Source organism: Dryobates pubescens, chromosome 39, assembly GCF_014839835.1.
Source record: "Dryobates pubescens isolate bDryPub1 chromosome 39, bDryPub1.pri, whole genome shotgun sequence".
Taxonomy (NCBI): domain Eukaryota; kingdom Metazoa; phylum Chordata; class Aves; order Piciformes; family Picidae; genus Dryobates; species Dryobates pubescens.
Genome location: NC_071650.1, coordinates 1,860,760 through 1,879,330, shown reverse-complemented (window position 1 = coordinate 1,879,330; position 18,571 = coordinate 1,860,760). Strand labels below are relative to the sequence as shown.

The following is an 18,571-nucleotide window of genomic DNA, read 5'->3' as shown; positions in this document are numbered from 1 at the left end:
AAATCACCACTGGGTGTAAAAAGGGAAACAATGATAAGTTCTAAACAATCCCATTGGAGAGAGATCTACCATAAGAATTAGACTGGTAAACTTTCTGTCTTCTTTTGGTTTCCTCACTCTGGGAGACACTAACAACTTGCTTCTGCTGACCTTGGCTGTGTTATTTGGGCTGAGTTCTAACAACTCTCTGCTCTTGTCCCTTTGTGTCCAGGGAGGTAAGGAAGGGGACAGGGAGTGGGAAGCTATTAGCTCCCCTGGTTTTTAGCCAGGGGAGGTTCTTGTGCTGTTGATCAATTGTAAATACCTCCAAATGTTGTGTATTTTGTACACATTCATTGCATTTCATTGTAGATTGGAGTTTTGCTTGTAAACACAGCTTCATTTGCTTCCAGATGGGCAATGTAATGTTGGAGGGAATCTTCAACCCACCATACCTGGTGGTTAGTACACCTCCCCATCATCCAGTATTAAGCTGTCATTAAGGTGGGAAGGAGCTCCTAAAAGCTTTCTTTGCTTTTGTTGGCCCCATCTCAAAGTTATTGACATTGCTCCTACCCTGTGTTGAAGTTGCTTAGGCACTGATTTATAAAAATAACCCAACAGTTATGTTATTCCTGGGCCCTTAAGGACAGGCTGGCTGCCAAACTCTCTCCCCTGTGCTTCTGGGAAGCAGCCGTCTTCCTACAGCGCTCCGCTTGCTGTGTGCTCACTCTGGCTAACCCCTCTCTGAAGGGTGACCATGAGAGGTCCTTCTTCTCTTGAGGCTAACAACCCTCTTCCCCAGAGGTCAGCATTTCCACATCTTATTCATAGATTCATAGAATGGTTTGGAATGTCACCCCTCAACAAGTGCAAAATCCTGGCAAACTGGTAAAACACTTGGAAAATATCTGTTGTCAGCCCAGAAGTTCCTGAGAGACAGGAATCACTGCAACGTGTTGGGGCCTGGCCCACACCTGTGCAGAGCACTCAGGGGCAAGTGAAGGACCTACAGGCAGCCTGACCTCATTTCAATCCAGTGCTGTACAAAATGACTCCTTCAGAATTCTGCCATTAGATGTCAGTGTCAGCCTGCCTAACAAGGACCACAATCTCAGGAAACTATTTCCCCTTTAAAAAAGTCTTCTTTTGTCTCTTTCCCTTTCCAGTTATTCAATAAATATAGGCACTGACTAGAGCCTGATGGTGATTTCCTCAGCATGCCTGAGAAGTGGAGCTACCAAATACCACCACTTAAGAAAGAACTGCAGCTCTTCTTCATTTGGCCTGCTGACATACTCTGACATTGCAGTCACTTGGAGAAGGCTCCAGAGAGACTTTAGAGCAGCATTCCAGTACCTGAAGGGAGCTACAGGAGAGGTGGGAAGGGACTTTTGACAAGAGCTTGTAGTGACAGGGTGAGGGGAAAATGACTTTCAGCTGGAAGAGATTTAGACTGGAGATTAGGAAGAAATTCTTTGCAGTGAGGGTGGTGAGACTCTGGCACAGGTTGCCCAGGGAGGCTGTGGCTGCCTCCTCCCTGGGGGTGTTCAGGGCCAGGCTGGCTGAGGCCTTGAGCAAGCTGGGCTGGTGGAAGGTGTCCCTGCCCATAGCAGAGGGATTAGAACTAGGTTGCCTTCAAGGTCCCTTCTATCAGTTCTGTTCTGTCTAAGGGACTGGATGCAATCCACCCAAAGATTCTGAGAGAGCTGGCAGAGGTGCACACTAAGCCTTTTTCCCCTCATCTCTCAGCAGCTGTGGCTAACTGGGGAGGTCCCAGAAGACTGGAAGTTACCCAATGTGTGTAACATCTACGAGAAGGAGGGCTGGAAGGAGGATCTGTGAAGCTACAGGCCTGTCAGTTTAACTTGGGTGCTGGGGAAGCTGATGGAGCAGCACAGGACAACCATGATGATCAGGCCCAGTCAGCATGGGTTCATGAAGGGCAGGTCCTGGATCTCCTCTACAACATGGTCACCTGCACAGTGGGTGAGGGAAAGGCTGTAGATGTTGTTTACCTGGACTTTAGTAAAGCCCTTGACAATATTTCCCACAGCATTCTCCTGGAGAAAACTGACTGCTTATAGCTTCCATGGGTGGTCACTTTGCTAACAACTAGCTGGCTGACCATGCCCAAAGAGCGGTGGTGAATGGAACTAAGTCCAGTTGGCAACTGGTCATTCGCTGTCTGGATCATTGATGAAGATACTGAATAGCACTGGCCCCAGTGCAGACCCTTTGGGGACACCACTTGTTGCCCTTCTCCATTTGGACATTACAGAATCACAGAAACATTCAGGTTGCAAGAGACCCTCAGGATCACCAAGTCCAACCACTGACCCTACTCTAAAAGGGTCACCCCTAAACCATAGCTCCAAGTACCCCATCCAAAACACCTTTAAACACCTCCAGGGTTGGTGACTCCACCACCTTCCTGGGCAGCCCATGCCAGTGCCTGATCACTCTTGATGGGAAAAACTTCTTCCTAATGTCCAGTCTAAACCTACCCAATCATAGCTTGAGGCTGTTCCCTCTTGTTCTATCACTAATCACCAGGGAGAAGAGACCAGCACCAACCTCTCCACAACCTCCTCTCAGGTAGTTGTAGAAAGCAATGAGGTCTCCCCTCAGCCTCCTCTTCTCCAAACTACACAGCCCCAGCTCCCTCAGTTGCTCCTCACAAGATTTATTCTACAGGCCCTTGTCAGCTTTGTTGTCCTCCTCTGCACTGGCTCCAGCACCTCCACATCTCTCTTGTACTGAGGTGCCCCAAACTGAGCTATTGACCTTTTGTATGCAAACATGCAACCAATTCCTTATCTGCTGGACAGTCCACCCCTCAAATCCACATCTCTCCAGCTTACTCAGAAAGGTCTTGTGGGACACTGTGTCAAAGGCCTTACACAAGTCCAGGCAGGTGACATTTGTTGGTCTTTCCTTGTCCACTGATGTAGTTACACCGTTGTAGCAAGCCACCAGGATAGGGAGGGGAGAGAGGGGTGAAGGGCGAGAGGGGTGAAGAAGAGGGAGAGGGGGGGAGAAGGGAAAGAGAGGGTGGAAGGGGGATGGAGGGGAGGGGGTGGAGAGGAGGGAGAGCAGCGGGGGAGAGGGAGGGTGGAGGGAGGGGAAGGAGGTGGAGGGAGGGGAGAGGGAAGAGAGAGGGCGTTAGAGGGAAGGAGAGAGGAGAGAGAGGGGCGGAGCGGCTCGCGAGGCGCGCACGCAGCGCGAGGCCGGCCCCCGCCCCGCCCCGTCGTGCCTCGCCTCGCGCAGGCCCCGGTAGCGCGGAGGCGGAGCGTGGCGGCGACCACCTCTGCGCCTGCGCGCTGCGGGACGCGGCGCCATGTTGCCGGAGCGGGCCGGGGGGCGGCGGTGAGCCTTCCGGTATCGGCTTCCCTCAGCCTCTCCTCCGGTCCGGGGGGTCGCAGCCGAGCGGGGTCCTCCCCCCGGCACCATGAGCGGCGGTGGCGGCGGCGGGCGGGTATGCGACCTGTCTCGGCGCAACCCTCAGGAGGACTTCGAGCTCATCCAGCGCATCGGCAGCGGCACCTACGGCGACGTTTACAAGGTAGGTGCAGCACCGCTGCGAGAAGCGGGGGGCTTCTTGTCTCCCCGCCCTTCCCACGGTGATTGGTTCCGTTGCCGAGCAACCGGGTCTGCCCTTCACCCCAAGTAATCGGGGGGCCTTCCGTGGCCAAGAGATGTTTACCTTCCCTCCCCGGCTCTGAGGAGGCTTCCCGCTGTTGGGGGGCAGTGAGATTGCCGTTTTCCCGCCCCCCACTTCAGGTGGGGTCTGCCTCGTCGTACCGACCACGGGCGGCGTGGGAGCGGGAGGGTGCCCGGCCTGGCCGCCCCTAGCTGCCCTCCGCGGAGGCCCAGCCCTGTTTCGCTGCCCCTGCCCGCTAGCCTGGCCGGCCCGTGCTAGGAGGCGACCTCCGGGGCCCACCTGGGCGCTCGTGGGGCCGGACCCTGCTGCCGGCGCCGGGCCGGTGGTGCGGGGCCGCGGCACGCTCCCGGCTGCCTGCGGCCCGGGAGCCGGTTCCTGCCGCTGCTGGGTGCCGGCTCGGGTGTCTGTTCCACGGGCGGAGCCTGGGGGTCAGCTCCCCTCCGGAGCAAGCGGCAGGAAGCACACGCTTGCTCGTTCGCTGCTAGCACAAATGTCACTTTAAATTGTGTGCCTGAAGGCGAGCAGCCTGCTGCTCTCGTCATTGTCTTGGGTGGAAATATCAGTGTTTTGGGCTTCTGTCGCTGCAAAACCTGAGGCAGGCTCGACAGAGGACAAACCAGGAAGTCAGGGACCTTGTCATTAGGATCAGAGTCTTTCATGATCTGGGCCTAACTTAGGAGGGTAGAATAAGCAAAGCTAAAGCAACAGCGGCCGAACATAATTTTAGCTTTTATGGCTTTATAGTGTGCCTTGTTCTTTTTTCTCTGCTCTGCAGCATACGCTGTTCCTTGTGTGTCCCTTTGAACTCTTGCCCACCTAGTGGGCTGCCCCTCGGGTGGGATGACACGGGTTGTCATCTGCTCCTGTTTGGTGGCAGAGCAGAGGGAAGAATTGAAGTTGGTTGGAAGCATCACTTCAAACGTGTGCTTTTCCGAGTGTCTTCTGGTCTGGTTTTGCCACCCCAGGGTGGGCCATGGGTGTTTTAAGAGGGCCTGTGTCGTTAGGCAGGACCATAGGGAAACATTTAGAGCTATTCTGGTTTGAGGTGCGCAAAACTGGGGCTTGATGCTGCTTTTGACACCGAGTGAATGTATGTAGGGTGAAGTCTTATTTGGGTTGGGGTGATTTTGGTTTAATCCCAGCTCACCGACATGTTATGAAAGTTTCAGGACCTAAATCCTCTTGTTATTGAGCTCCTAGTGGGCTAAATCCTGCTTTATTAATTGTTTAATTGAAAGGGGCTTTGTGTTCTTTTTTTCCCACCTTGAAAGCTTTCTTGGGGTGTTTGTGTACTATGCTGATGATTTAGTTGTCCAAGTCTGCTTGCCTTATACTCTCCTTTCCTGTTTTCCTGTAAAATGTTACCTTGATGTGCTCAGCTCTGTTTCTGTTAAAAGGTTTGGTTTTTTTTTTTTAACTGGCATGCTGGCTCTGTGCCATCTTATCAATCAGATTTATTCAGTGCTGTGTATGGGTTTTTGTATGGATGTGAATTAGCCAAATCATCTTTGCTTCTGCTTTAACTTTAAGGACATTACCAGCTACAGCGTGAATGTTCAGATTTGTCATGGCCCTCTGCATCTGAAACCTATCCAGTTTCCCTGAGTTTATCAAGGTTTTCTGGATGATTATTGTACTTGCACTTCAGTAGCTTTCAGGTTGGTGTTCTGTGAGTAGCCAGCTGTTTTGGCACTGCTTGTGACTCTCTTTTGTTGTTGTTGATTGAGGCAGAGTGGATTTATTTGTTTACAATCTCCCTGTGACAGCCAAGAAAGATGATGACATATCAGGGCAAGGATACATTAGGCTGGTGTAAAAAAATGTATTTCTTCTAGAGGAGAGAGAGGTAAAGTGCTTTCTGGTTAGGCTGTGGACAGTGTAGGGAAGATGAGATGTGCTTTTTCTCCTGGATGGATTATTGCCTGTTTCATTTTGGGGCAAGGTCTAAGTGGAGTATGAAAGTAGCCCAAAAACAATGACACAAGCTGGTTACTTCTAATGTGACAAAGAGGAAGTAATACAGTCCTAAGTGTCATCCCCACATAGAATCATAGAACTGTTAGGGTTGGAAGGGACCTCAAGCATCATCCAGTTCCAGCACCCCTGCCATGGGCAGGGACACCTCACACTGCAGCAGGTTGCTCACAGCCACAGCCAGCCTGGCCTGAAACACCTCCAGGCAGGAGGCTTCCACCACCTCCCTGGGCAACCTGTGCCAGTGTCTCACCACCCTCATGGTGAAAAGCTTCTTCCTGAGAGCAGCTTCTTTCACATAAGCTCACTGGGGTTTTATCTTACATTTTGTGAGGGGTTTCATGAAGCTTTTTTGCTTTACTTCATCCTGCTGGCTGTAGGTGAATTTTGTGCTTTAGGAAATCACTGTGCCAATTTGAAATGAGCTGTGTGAGGATGGTGCTTGTGTTAGGGTTTCAGCAAAGAGGATCCTGTCTTCAAACTCTCTCTGAATTGTGGTTTACCACCTTAGCAGGGACAACTGTGTAGGGAGGTGTTGCTACTGTTAGTAGGTAGGGATTAATGGCTTAATAAAATGACAATCTTGTTACATTGGCATTCTTGCTAAAGTGCTGACCTTTCTGTAACCTGCTTTCATGGCAAAGGAGGGGATGAGTTGAAAGCAGAGCAGGCTGGCATCTACTTCCTTTCTTCATTCCAGTTGAACTGAGACACATGGATTAAATGCTTGATTTGTTTTTTCTTAAAAAAAGCAGTTGTATATTTTAAAAAGGAAAAGAGGCAAGGATTCTACTCTGGAGATTTTTTTATTTTGAAGTTTTGAGAGTCTGTGGTGTGGATTAATTATAGAGACACGAAGAGAATGAGAACATGGGTCGGATTGGAGCACTCTTGATGCTGTGAGTCCTGCTGGTTATATCTGGAAATGGGCTGGTGTGCTGCAAGTAGGGATTTTTGGCTCCAACCAACATTTTATAACCTGCTCTTCCACCCAAGTTCAGCTTTCAAACAGGCCTTGGGGAAGATGATAATGAATGCATCACAGAAAAGGTAATGGGGAACCTGTTCATTCCATTAGCTCTCTATCAGATAAGCACAGTCACCAATAGCCAGCACCAGTGCATGCTTCTTGTGGGAGGTGTATGTTGTCTGGATTGCTTAGTTCTTAATGTATCTCTGGGGATGTGAACACTGGACAGAACACTTTTTTTTTCCAGTGAGGGTCTAAAAAAAGATGTTTGGCTGCTTATTTTGGTTTTTTTCTTCAGTGAAGCTGTGTTGCCATGTTAGATAACTAAAATACAAAGTCCTTCTTAGAAGTTTAAGTAAAATACAGGACTTGATCCGTTCCCTTGTCCAGAGACGTCTCTCCTGAAGCCTGCTGTAGGTAATGGTGACATTGAGTTACTGTTTTGTTGTAGTGTTGCTGTATCTTTAACAAAACTGACAGTCTGCTAGTAGTGGCGTTTGGTGGTTGCTTTGTTGTTGTTGTTTTGCTTTTTGAAGCTGAGTATTCATGAGTGTTGCATGTCACACTTTCACTGGCACATTTTCATTGTCTGCATTTCAGTATGCTTGAGACAGTGGAGTCACCGTCCCTGGAGGTGTTCAAAATAGGATTGGACGTGGCATTTCAAGCCATGGTTTGGTTGTTATGAGGTGTTAGGTAATAGGTTGGACTTGATGATCTCTGAGGTCTTTTCCCAACCTGGTTGATTCTGTGATTCTATGAAATGTTGTTTAATCTAAAGTCTTCGTTTAGAGACTGAAGGCAAAAATTGCTTTTCTGATGGTAGCTGTGTGTCAGGAGAATTCTTAAATGTTATCCTTTGTTTCTGTGGAGTTTTCTCACCCAAAATGATACACAAAGAGCAGGCTCCATATGCTCTGAATCAGGCTCTTATAGAAGTAATTTCTGTATTCTGTGTTTCACTGTTGCAAAGAATTTGTGTAGGGTGTTAAGCGAAGTGTAAAAGAGGAGTGGGAAAATAGTTGCTGTCCTGTCCTCAGCACTTTCAGGAAATGTTCCTGGAGTTAAATGAGGTGGTTGCTTAATTTAGCTTGCTCCCCATCTCTCATGTAGAATGACTTTTCTGTCTTTTTTTTTTTTTTCATATGGAATTGCTGTTCTAATTGTCCCTAGTCCCAGGTTCTCTTGAATTTCTGCCTTTCTTTTGGAGTTTGGGTTAGAAGTGCTGCACATGATATTCTGACAGAGCATATTAGTGGTGCTGCTGTCATTTTCCTCTGTGCAGCAGCTCAGCTGCTTCATCCTGCATCTCTCACATTCTCTTGGTATCTCTAAAGGATGCCTGGTGACTTCCTGCATTTTGTTGTCGACTGTGCTTCAGGGTGCCTGGTTTCCAATTGCATTCCAGGTGAGCTTGAACTTCCCCAAGCTCCTGTTTTACAGAGTCCTGTGCACAAGTCTCCTCTCTCCACATCTGTGCTCTTGCTTCTCTTCTCTGGGATGGTCCTTTAAGGCATCAATTCTTCTATAGTTCTGCTTCATCTGGAGTATAGAAACTGTGGCTTTTCAGCAGTGTGTTTTTCGATAGGCATTTTAGTCTCCCTTGCTTCTTGACTGAAGTTAAAGCTGGTGGAGGTCTGTTGGAGTTTGCTGGGAATAAATTATTGTCTGTGCATTGAAGGTTCTCTAGTTCAGCTTTTATTCCATTTTGAAGCTTATCAGGCAGGCAGAGAGGGGTGGCTGTTTTGCCCTCCTGTTTTTACCGTGCTAAGTACCACTGATCTTAGTTATTGTGGCTTCCTTAACCAATAATGCGTGACTTGCTTTCCAGATTTTCGTTTGCTGCAGTTTCAGATCTTTTTGTTTAACATTGCCTTTATCAAAACCATGCTTGCTGAACTTGGAGTTTTTTGATATCATGTTTCCTACCAGAATGTGGAACCTAAGTATTTTTAGCATATTTCTCAGTTGTTCAATCTCTGTTAATTGCAGCTGTGACTTTGAAGGGTGGGCTGAACTGATGACCGAGAGGGGCGATTCCCTACCCTGCTCCTGCCTGTCTTGCTGCTTACTTCCCATTAGCTCTGGTGCTCAGCATGATGCCAGCACAGTTAGCTAACCTGGCAGAAAACTAACCCAAAAAAGGAGGCAAGTGGGTTTCTGCTGGCTTGGAGAATTGAACTGGGGCCTGGGGAAGTCGTGTGAGCTTGAGAGAAACAGGACGGGAAGCTGTAGGGCTGGAAGCAAGGGGGGGTGCATTTTCCTGAGGAGTGGAGCTAATCCAGGTCAGGAAGCCTGTCTGTACCCTGGAACCTGTTATCCCATGAAGTAGCAACTTGGTTAGAAATGGCTTGTCGACATTTTATTCAGCATCTCATGTAAGTAGTCAGAACCAGCAGCATTTTGTCGTTGCTGTCTTAGACTTTGTTTTTTTCCTTGACTATTATTTGTATACATGCTTTGTGTGACCAATGTCCTTTTGAAGGGCGAGTGTAAACTTGGCAAGAGATTTCTTTTTCCTCCTTGGACCTTGGATTTTGTGTCTGTACTGGTTCAGCTGCACAGAGCTCTCCTCTGTACGAATCTGCTGTTGTGACATATGTAAGAAGCAGTGCTAAATGTGCCTTCTTCCTGCTTTTATTTCCAGAGACACACTATGCACTTCTTTGGCTGGGCCGGTGTTTCCCACACGGAGCTTATCTGAGTATTGCCTCGCTCTAATGCTCTTTTCCTCTCTATTTTACAGCAATAATTTCTTTGCAGTTGTGAGGCAGTTTGGTTAATCAATTTTTGCATAATGCAGGAGGAACAAAACCTGTATTTTTCTAGCTTTTACCTCTAGTGGGTGGCAGTTTTTTATATAACATTTTGATCTGTTATCCTACTGTTGTCACAGAGACACCAGTAATTATTTCCTCTTTAATTTGGTAGTGCCTCTCAGCCTGATTTAGCAGTTGGATGATTTTTTTTTTTTTAACTGCTCCTGCAGTCTAGCTGTCTGGAAAAGTATAATTCTTCTAGCTACTGGGAGGATGAGGATACTTACACAATTCTCCAGGGAAAAGTCTTTCTTAGCCTTGCACGTCTCAGTCACTCATTCACATAAGCAAGGAATTGCTTCACGACTGATGGTTTCAAAGGTATTTAATTAGACCTAGTCAATCCTGTCAGAGGTACCTAACATTCATCCTTGGCAGGGAACCTTTGTGTCACTACAACCAGGGTTACATTTATTTTACATTTTTTTTTTCAGCACCCACATGAACACAGTTCTTACTCTTCCTTGTGACAGCACTTTCAGTACTGGTAGCCCAAATGGAAGAGGATGCAAAGGGATGGCTTACTCAGATTGTTGACTTCAAGTCATGTTTTCTTAAGCAACAATTTATGCCCTTAAGCAGTTGGTAGCCTGCTGTACCTGAAGGCATCGGTCACCTGTGTGAAATCAAGGTCTGTTTCTCCATTCTGGCTGTCTTGAGCCAAGATGTACTGGCCCAGGGGATGACCAGCTGGCCAAAGAGGCCCACTACTGCTGGTGTTGAGGAAAGGAAGCAGTGCCTAAGCTGAAGGTGAAAAGACATGACATTTGTGCTTTGCTGCCCATGAGGATGATCAGAGGGCTGGAGCACCCCTCCTGTGAGGACAGACTGAGGGAATTGGAGTTGTTCAGTCTGGAGAAGAGAAGGCTCTGAGGAGACCTCCTTGTGGCCTTCAGTATCTGCAGGGGGCTCCAAGAAAGCTGGGGAGGGACTTTTGAGGGTGTCAGGTAATGACAGAACAGGGGGAATGGAACAAAACCAGAAATGGGTAGATTCAGATTGGCTGTGAGGAGGAAGTTGTTGCCCATGAGGGTGGTGAGACACTGGCACAGGTTGCCCAGGGAGGTGGTGGAAGCCTCCTGCCTGGAGGTTTTTCAGGCCAGGCTGGCTGTGGCTGTGAGCAACCTGCTGTAGTGTGAGGTGTCCCTGCCCATGGCAGGGGGGTTGGGACTGGCTGATCCTTGAGGTCCCTTCCAACCCTGACAATCCTATGATTCTCAAAACAAGAAATCCTGTTGCAGTGGGAGAGAGCCAAACCAGCCATAAGGTGTGGAGAGAGCAGGTCTGGCAAGGCTGCCTGCTGCTTGGACTCTATTCCTCCGGCTGGCATTTTGCATGTCCTGCTCCAGATGTATCTGTAGAAGCATCTAGAGATTTTTGTGATACTATTTTTTGGCATTACCATCACATAAGACTTTGCAATGAGTATCCTGCTGTGTTTTAATCAGATTTGTTCTGAAATGGAATGTTAGAGGTTAAGGGACTGGTGTCCTAATTGTAAACAAGCTTTTCCAGAGAATTTGTGTCCAGTGGGATGGACAATCTCAAAGGAGCTGAGCAGAACATAAGAAGACAAATCTGTTCCATTTCATTGGTTCTGCAGATTTCTCTACAGTTTGGTGCCACAGCTTGTTCTTTCTCATCTCCTGTTTTTCCTTCACTGCCTTCTTTCTGAACTTTGTTTTCACCTCTCTCTGACAATCATTTGGGCTATTGGTAAGAACACAGGCTGGGATGAGAGGGAGATAACTTAGCAGGCACACAGCCTTCTGGGCTTTGTCTGGGGTGGGTTGTGGGCTCCTTTTGTGTACAAGGGGGGTCTCTACAATACAGGGGGTAGCTGGACTATTGTCCCATTTCTGCTGTTCTTAGTGTCTTTAGTATAATAAATGTCACCCTATATAGTGATGAGTGGAGAGAGACCCTGCTACCATCTGCATGGGCAAATAATGAATCACAGAATCAACCAGGTTGGAAAAGATCTCAGAGATCATCATGTCCAACCTGTTACCTAACACCTGCTGACAACTAAACCATGGCTTCAGGTTCCACATTCAGGCCTTTTTTGAACACCTTCAGGGACAGGGACTTACAGGGAAGGCTGCCAGGAAAAAAGTTAACTTTTTTCCCCCAGTCTATCAAGTGTGGATGAGTCTTTGATTTTTATAGGATCTCTGTTACTTCCAAGACCAATCCATAGCCATCTGCCTGCAAACTGTTTGCAAATGCCAGTAGTCCTGGCATTCCAGGAGGGAATTGCCACACCAAGGAACAGTGAGAGGTTTGAGATTGGCTGTGTTAGGAATGACCAGGCTAGATCTCCAGACACAGAAATATGCACTGCATTTGTTTCCAGGCTGTGTTGCCAGCTGGTTTTTATAGTCTTAGGGTTGTTGGTTTTTTTCCTCCTTCTGGTTCCACAACCAGCTTTCCAGCTGCTGTGTTAAGAACTGTGCTTTTACAGCATTTGATGAGTCTCATAGCCAGTCAATAAAAGGTGTGAGCCCTTGAGCTCTTAAAGTGGCTTAAGTGAGACCAGTGGTGGCTTACAAGGTGGGCAATTATCTGCATCCTTCAGTTCTGTAGTTCTGGCCTATTTGTATGTGAAAGTCAGTGAGGGGGGAAAGGCTGAAGCAGAACTGGTCTCTCTGTAGGGACATAGAGTGGGCACGACATTCGGTGCAGCAGTGGTCCAGCACCATGCAGCTCCAGGTACCAAGACTTGCCTGGGGAGAGGAAAGAATACAGAATTAAGCAGGTTGGAAAAGACCTTCGAGACCACAGCATCACAGAATCACCAGGGTTGGAAGAGGCCTCAAAGATCACAGAGTCCAACCCATCACCACAGACCTCATGACTAAACCATCATCAAGTCCAACCTATCACCCAACACCATCTAATCAACTAAACCATGGCACTGAGTGCCTCATCCAGGCTCTTTTTAAACACTTCCAGGGATGGAGACTCCACCACCTCCCTGGGCAGCACATCCCAATGGCCAATCACTCCCCTGAGCCTCTTCTTCTCCAGGCTAAAAAGGCTGTAGCTTAGCATCCTTCAAAGGCTGGGGAGCAGCTTTGCTGCCTTCTTTCCAAACTTGGGTGCAGAGGCAGGCATGCAAGCACCCTGAAAGCACAGGGCAGGTGACTCTGCAGTTTTAGTTAGCTGTCAAATGCAACTGTTCTGAAGGAGGAATCATTATTATAGTTGTTTATGTTGCTGCTTAACGGTTTTAAAACGCTTCAGCTTGCTTGGCTTTAGCCTGCCAGAGCCCTGTACAAAATGCAGTTGTGCTGTGAGGAGTTGCTGCTAAGCTAGCCACAGAGCTGCTGTGCATAGGAGGGGGTGGTATTTTTAGGCTATGCCTTCAAAATTTTTCACAGATCTTGAACAGAAAAGTAGTCAAATGTAAAGCAATCACTAGTTGGGGTGAGAAGGAAAAGAAAGATAATTCTAAACAGTTCCTTTGCTTCTGTTTGACCTTGGCTGCATTGTTGTGCTTAAATCTAACAGCAGCTTTCTCTCTTCCTTTCTCTTCTCCTTTGGTACAGGGAGGGTAAGGGGAGGCAGAGAAGGAGAAGTTAGTAGCTTCCTCTGGTCTTTGGCCAGGAGGGTTCTTGTGCTGTTTGTTAATTGTAAATACCTGTAGCTATTGTATATTTTGTACATATTTGTTGCATTTCATTGTAGTTGTGCTTGTGAGTACAGCTTTCACTTGCTTCCAGCTGGGCTGCTCTGGCAAAGTTCATGTTGGGGGGGAAATTTCAACCCACCACAGAGGGGAGGGCTTTGAAACTCCTTTGTGCTTGGCTTGGCTTTTTTCTCCCCTTTGCAGCACAGCCAGGGGAGTTGCTGGTGGAGAGTAAGGACCAAGGGGTGCATGGTGACGTGAGCAGGAAGAGTTGTGTGGGCCGATGGGTGGCTTGGGAGCTGTCAGATGTGCTGCAGGGTACAACATGCTCCCTGGGCCCTGCCTGTCTGCTGCTTGGTCCCTGCCTGTTGTAGCTGCTTTGCAGGCAGGACCTCTGTAGGTGGTTTGTTAATGAGTTTCTAATGTGGAAGAGCAGCCTAGTAGAATACTTGTGGAATTTCAGGCAGTTATGTGGCAGCCTAGACTTTCCTAAGTATAATTCAAGCTTCAGCTCTCTGTACAGGTTAGCTGGTTGATTTTTACTTCTATATATCCCCCCCCACCCTTTTAAAACTTTTTTTTTTAAAGAAAGCTTGCTTTATCATTAAAAAAAATAAATCCAGGATAAGATGTGATGTTGGAAGGTTGCTTCCTACAAATGTGTAGCAGAGGAGAGCATGCTAACTCCAGAATTCCTGGTATTCAGCTTACTTGTATTAAGCACAGACAAGGATTCATAGGATGGTTTGGATTGGAAGGGACCTTAAAGCTCATCCAGTTCCAACCCCCCTGCCATGGGCAGGGACACCTCACACTAGCCCAGGCTGCTCAAGGCCTCATCCAACCTGGCCTTGAACACCTCCAGGGAGGAGGCAGCCACAACCTCCCTTTTCCAGTCTCTCCCCATCCTCACTGGAAAGAATTTCTTTTTAATCTCCAGTCTAAATCTGCCCTCCTGCAGCTTCAGTCTGTTCCCTCTCACTCTCTCAAAACAGGCCCTTGTACCAAGGCCCTCCCTGGCTTTCTTGGAGGTTCCCTTCTCCTACACCGGAAGGCTGCTGGAAGGCCTCCCCAGCGCCTTCTCTTCTCCAGGCTGAACAGTCCCAGCTGTCCCAGCCTGTCCCCATAAGGGGTGGTTCTCCAGCCCTCTGATGGTCTTTGTGGCCTCCTGGACCTGCTCCAGCAGTTCCATGACCCTGTTATGCTGGGGGCACCAGTACTGGACTGTTATTTTTGTATCCAAACCACTTATTAAGGGTAAGTCACTAGTGATGCTTATGTCATGAGAATGTGTGCTGTAAGCCTAATGAAAAAATAAATTCATGGTGTATTTGGGGAAAAAAACCCCCAACAACCTAGCCTTGCATGGAACTTAAATACAGAAGATTGTTTGACTTCAGTGGCTCTTCCTGAGATTGTTTTTGCTTCAAAGAAGCCACAAACCCACAAGTGGTTTCGCTGGTTTAGACCACTGTGTATCTCAGTTGCTCTTTGTGTAACTCAGTTGCTCTTTGACTCTGTTGTCAGGGAGTGCAGAGTTGAGAATGCAGGGCTGCTTGCTGTGTGCTGCTCTCTAAAATGTTTCCTTTTTTTGTTGTTTTTGTAGGCTCGAAATGTCAACACTGGGGAGCTAGCAGCAATAAAAGTGATAAAACTAGAACCAGGTAAGTGTTTCTTAATTGAAATAGGCCACAGAAACAAAACTGCTTTGTGTCAGACACAGTTGTGCAAAATTAATTGAGCCTCCTCACTGAAAGAAGGAATGCTGGTTGCCTTTTGGTGTGGGACAGCTCTGAAAAATAATGAGCATGACAAGTGAGAGGTAAAAGTGTAACTGGAGAGCAGTTAAAGGAAAGCTGATTAAAATGTGAATGGGAGTTGTGGGGGTTTTGTCTTAAATGGGCAACCTGTGCCAGTGTCTCACCACCCTCACTGTCAAGAATGTCTTCCTCCTCAAGCTTCAGTCCATTCTTTCTCATCCTGTCACTACAAGCCCTTGTAAAAAGTCTCTCCCCAGTTATGCTGAAATGTGCTACAGCAGTACACTAAAAGGAGAAGTTTGAAATACTTCGAATTTTCCATTTGCTTATAGTTTCTCTTCAGTGGTTTATGAAGCTAAATGATTATTTTAGGCTTTCAGGCTTGTTTCATGTATAAAGCCCTTGAGGTTAGTAAGGAATGACTGTCTAGTAAGTAGTCAAACTTCATAACAGCTGTGTTAGAGACCAGGCTAGCTATAATTTGCCTTAGGACATTTTAGAGGAGCTTCAGTGCAAGGCACAAGAGAACCTGCCATGTATTTCTGTAAAAATCTAATCTTAAAGGCTATTAGCTACCTGTTACCATCCTTCTCTTACCTTGGGTATCTTTTTCACCTTCCCTCTTAACCACAGAGCCCTTGCACAGCACTCCCAAACCAGAGATGTCTCTTCTTGGTTTTCGGTTTCATACATGATTCCTTCAGTGTACACAGCTGGTAGGAATCTTATATCCTGTGTCCAGTTTTGGGCCCTCCAAGAGACAGGGACCTGCTGGAGAGAGTCCAACAGAGAGCTATGAGGATGATGGAGTGGAGCACCTCTCCTGTGAAGTAAGACTGAGAGCCCTGGGGCTAGTCTGGAAAGGAGAAGGCTGAGAGGGGATCTGATCAATGTCTATCAATAGCTGAGAGCTGGGGGTCAGGATGAAGGGGCTGGGCTCTGGTGGTGCCCAGTGACAGCACAAGGCACAGCAGGTCCAACCTGGAACCTCAACACGAGGAGAAACTGGCTGCTGGAGGCCTGGAGCAGGCTGCCCAGAAAGGTTGTGGAGTCTTCTCTGAAGACATTCAAAACCTACCTGGATGCTTTGATCTGTTGCCTGCTCTGGCTGAGCTTGATCTCTAGAAGTCCCTTGCAATCACTGACAACTGGGGACAGCCAAGGTAGGCAACAGTAAGACTTGGGGAAATGCCACATCCCTCTCGGTGTTTAGTGGACATATGTTAGGCAGAGTCCATAACTGTTCATGGTTTCTGAGCTGACTGAAAACTTGCAGCAGGAAACTCTTGAACGTTTGGCTTGTTTTGTTGTGGGGTTTTTTTTTGCTTAGGGAGATGATCTAATGGGGTGTTTGGCACATGGCCAAACCCAGCAGAGTCCTGTCATGTTTTTAAGAACCTGGACTATTGACAAGGCAGATAGGCACAGTAGGATCTTGGGGAACAGGAAGGTTTCAGAAAGAGCTGTGGTCAATACCCTAAGAGATACCAGATAGCAGATGTGAGGTCCCTCTGACTCTGAATGAGACATTCTTCACCATAAGGGTAGTGGGACACTGGATGAGGTTGCCCAGGGAGGTGGTGGAAGCCTCATTCCTGGAAGTTTTTCAGGCCAGGCTGGCTGTGACTGTGAGCAAGCTGCTGTAGTGTGAGGTGTCCCTGCCTGTGGCACGAGGGCTGGAACTAGATGATGCTTGAGGTCCCTTCCAACCCTAGAAGTTCTGTGATTCTGTGATTTTAAGACTGAAGTTACTTATTGCTAAGGCTTGCTAATAAATGCTGATGTACAGCTGTGAAACTGGCAGAAGATCAGTTTTAATTACTGAAACCCATCTATTTTATAAATGAGCTGTGAGTGTGAGCCAGGCCAATGAAAACATTTATCCTTCTGCTTTTCAGGAGAAGATTTTGCTGTTGTGCAGCAGGAAATCATCATGATGAAAGACTGTAAACATCCAAACATTGTGGCTTATTTTGGCAGCTATCTCAGGTACAGTTTGTTTCTTTTGCTCATGTGAAAATGGTGTCAGCTCTCTCTCTCCTTGTCAAGGACTAATCTAGAAGGTGCCTTAGACAAAATGATTTCCCAAGTTAGTATCTTGTGTTTTGCACTCATTTGTTACTATTTGCACCACTTTCATAGGTGATTCTTCATTTATTTTAAAGTCTGTTCTGCTTACTACATTGTCCCTCTGTAGATAAAGTGTATCTTAGCAAAATCTTACACAGTGGCTGTGTAGCCCTGTGTCCTTGGCAGTGAGTTGTTGATTAAAAGCTTTGAAGTGCACACACAAATGGAAAATGAAGCAGCATGGATGAAGAGAGAATCTGTTTATCACAGTAGCTTTGAAATCTCTTCCAGAGAGATGTCTCTTAAATACTTTGGGCAGTGTAAACATTGCATAATATAGGCAGAGTTTTTCTGACTTCACTGGTGTTGGCATGCAGAAGTGTCTGCTGGGGCAGAACTGAATGTTGTGTGGAAATAAGGAGCGGGAAAATAAAGAGGAGTAGTGATACACTGAGCCTTAAAGATCATTTCCTACTGAAGCACCTGAGACCATAAGTTGTGCAGCCTTGCAGAAACCTGCTGGTGATCTGTGGTGTGGATTTGTTTTGAAGTATAAAAATGATTTGAGATTCTAGCTTTCTTTTTAGTCCAGAATTGTTTAGGACACTTAATGTGGTGTATGTAAATTGTTCTGTCTCTGGAGGAGGCTTCCAATACCTACAGGGAGGCTGGAGAGGGACTTTTCATAAGGGTGTCTAGAGACAGGATAAGGGGGAATGGTTTGAAGCTGAGAGAGAGTAGGGTTGCTGCAGCCCAGGATACTGCACTTTTTGTGTTCTTGCTCCTCTGCCCTTTCTTTGGTGTGGTGCTTCTCTTGTTTGAGCAGTGAAATGACTGTCTCTGGGCCTCTCATTCTCTGACCTCCTGTGTTTCAAGTCCCCTTCAATGGGAAGGCCAAGCAGTGGAGTACATTTGTCCTATATTAGGCAGATATCAGTGGCTTGCTCCCCACTTGGTCACCCTTTCCTTCTGTGTACTTGGGGACTTTTCAGGCAGTCAAACTCGTGCTTTGCTCTTATCTGAGGTATTAAGTTGCAGACATTAAGTGGTGCTGTTGATCCTGTCTCTGTTTGTTGTTGTGCTTGCTGTATGTTCTACAGACAGACAGCTATGTACTCTGTTCAGGGTGATTAGGTGGAGCTTCCTTTGTCTCAAAGCTCTTAGGTGCAGTAAAAGGCTAAGATGAAAGGCTAGATAGCAAATTAGAAGTACAGTTTCCTCTCTTGATCCTCTTAGGTTTTTTCCTTTTCTCTAGGGCTTTTCCACACTGGGAAATTAATGCCCAGTAGGTGAAGGTGTGAATTTACAGCACTTACCTACCTCATGTCAGCCTGGAAAAGAGATGGCTCCAGGAAGTCCTGATAACAGCCTTCCAGTACCTGAAGGGGGGCTGCAAGAAGGCTACTTCCAAAGGCCTGCAGTTGTAGCATGAGGGGCAATGGTTTGAAATTAGGGAAGAGAAGACAGAGTGGATGTGAAGAACAAGTTCTGCAGCCAGGATGCCCCTGGCTCTCTTGGCCACCTGGGCACACTGCTGGCTCCTCTTCAGCTGCTTGGCCATTTGCACCCCCAGCTCCCTTTCTGCCAGCAGCTTTCCAGTCACACTGCCCCAAGCCTGCAGCACTGCTTGGGGTGGTTGTGACCCCTGGCATTTGGCCTTGTTGAAGCTTATCTTGTTAATGTTGGAATAGAATAGAATAAACC

General features: G+C 47.3%; 1 protein-coding gene across 1 annotated transcript in view; it reads left to right on the top strand.

Annotated features, from left to right (window-relative positions):
* Nucleotides 1–3,320: 3,320 nt before the first annotated feature.
* MAP4K3 (mitogen-activated protein kinase kinase kinase kinase 3) overlaps nucleotides 3,321–18,571 on the top strand; it is a 67,989-nt gene continuing 52,738 nt past the window's right edge. Inside the window, exons 1-3 of the mRNA XM_054177225.1 lie at nucleotides 3,321–3,544; nucleotides 14,644–14,701; nucleotides 16,696–16,786. Of these exons, the coding sequence (XP_054033200.1) occupies nucleotides 3,431–3,544; nucleotides 14,644–14,701; nucleotides 16,696–16,786 (263 nt within the window). The 5' untranslated portion in view covers nucleotides 3,321–3,430. The remainder of the gene's footprint in view (nucleotides 3,545–14,643; nucleotides 14,702–16,695; nucleotides 16,787–18,571) is intronic.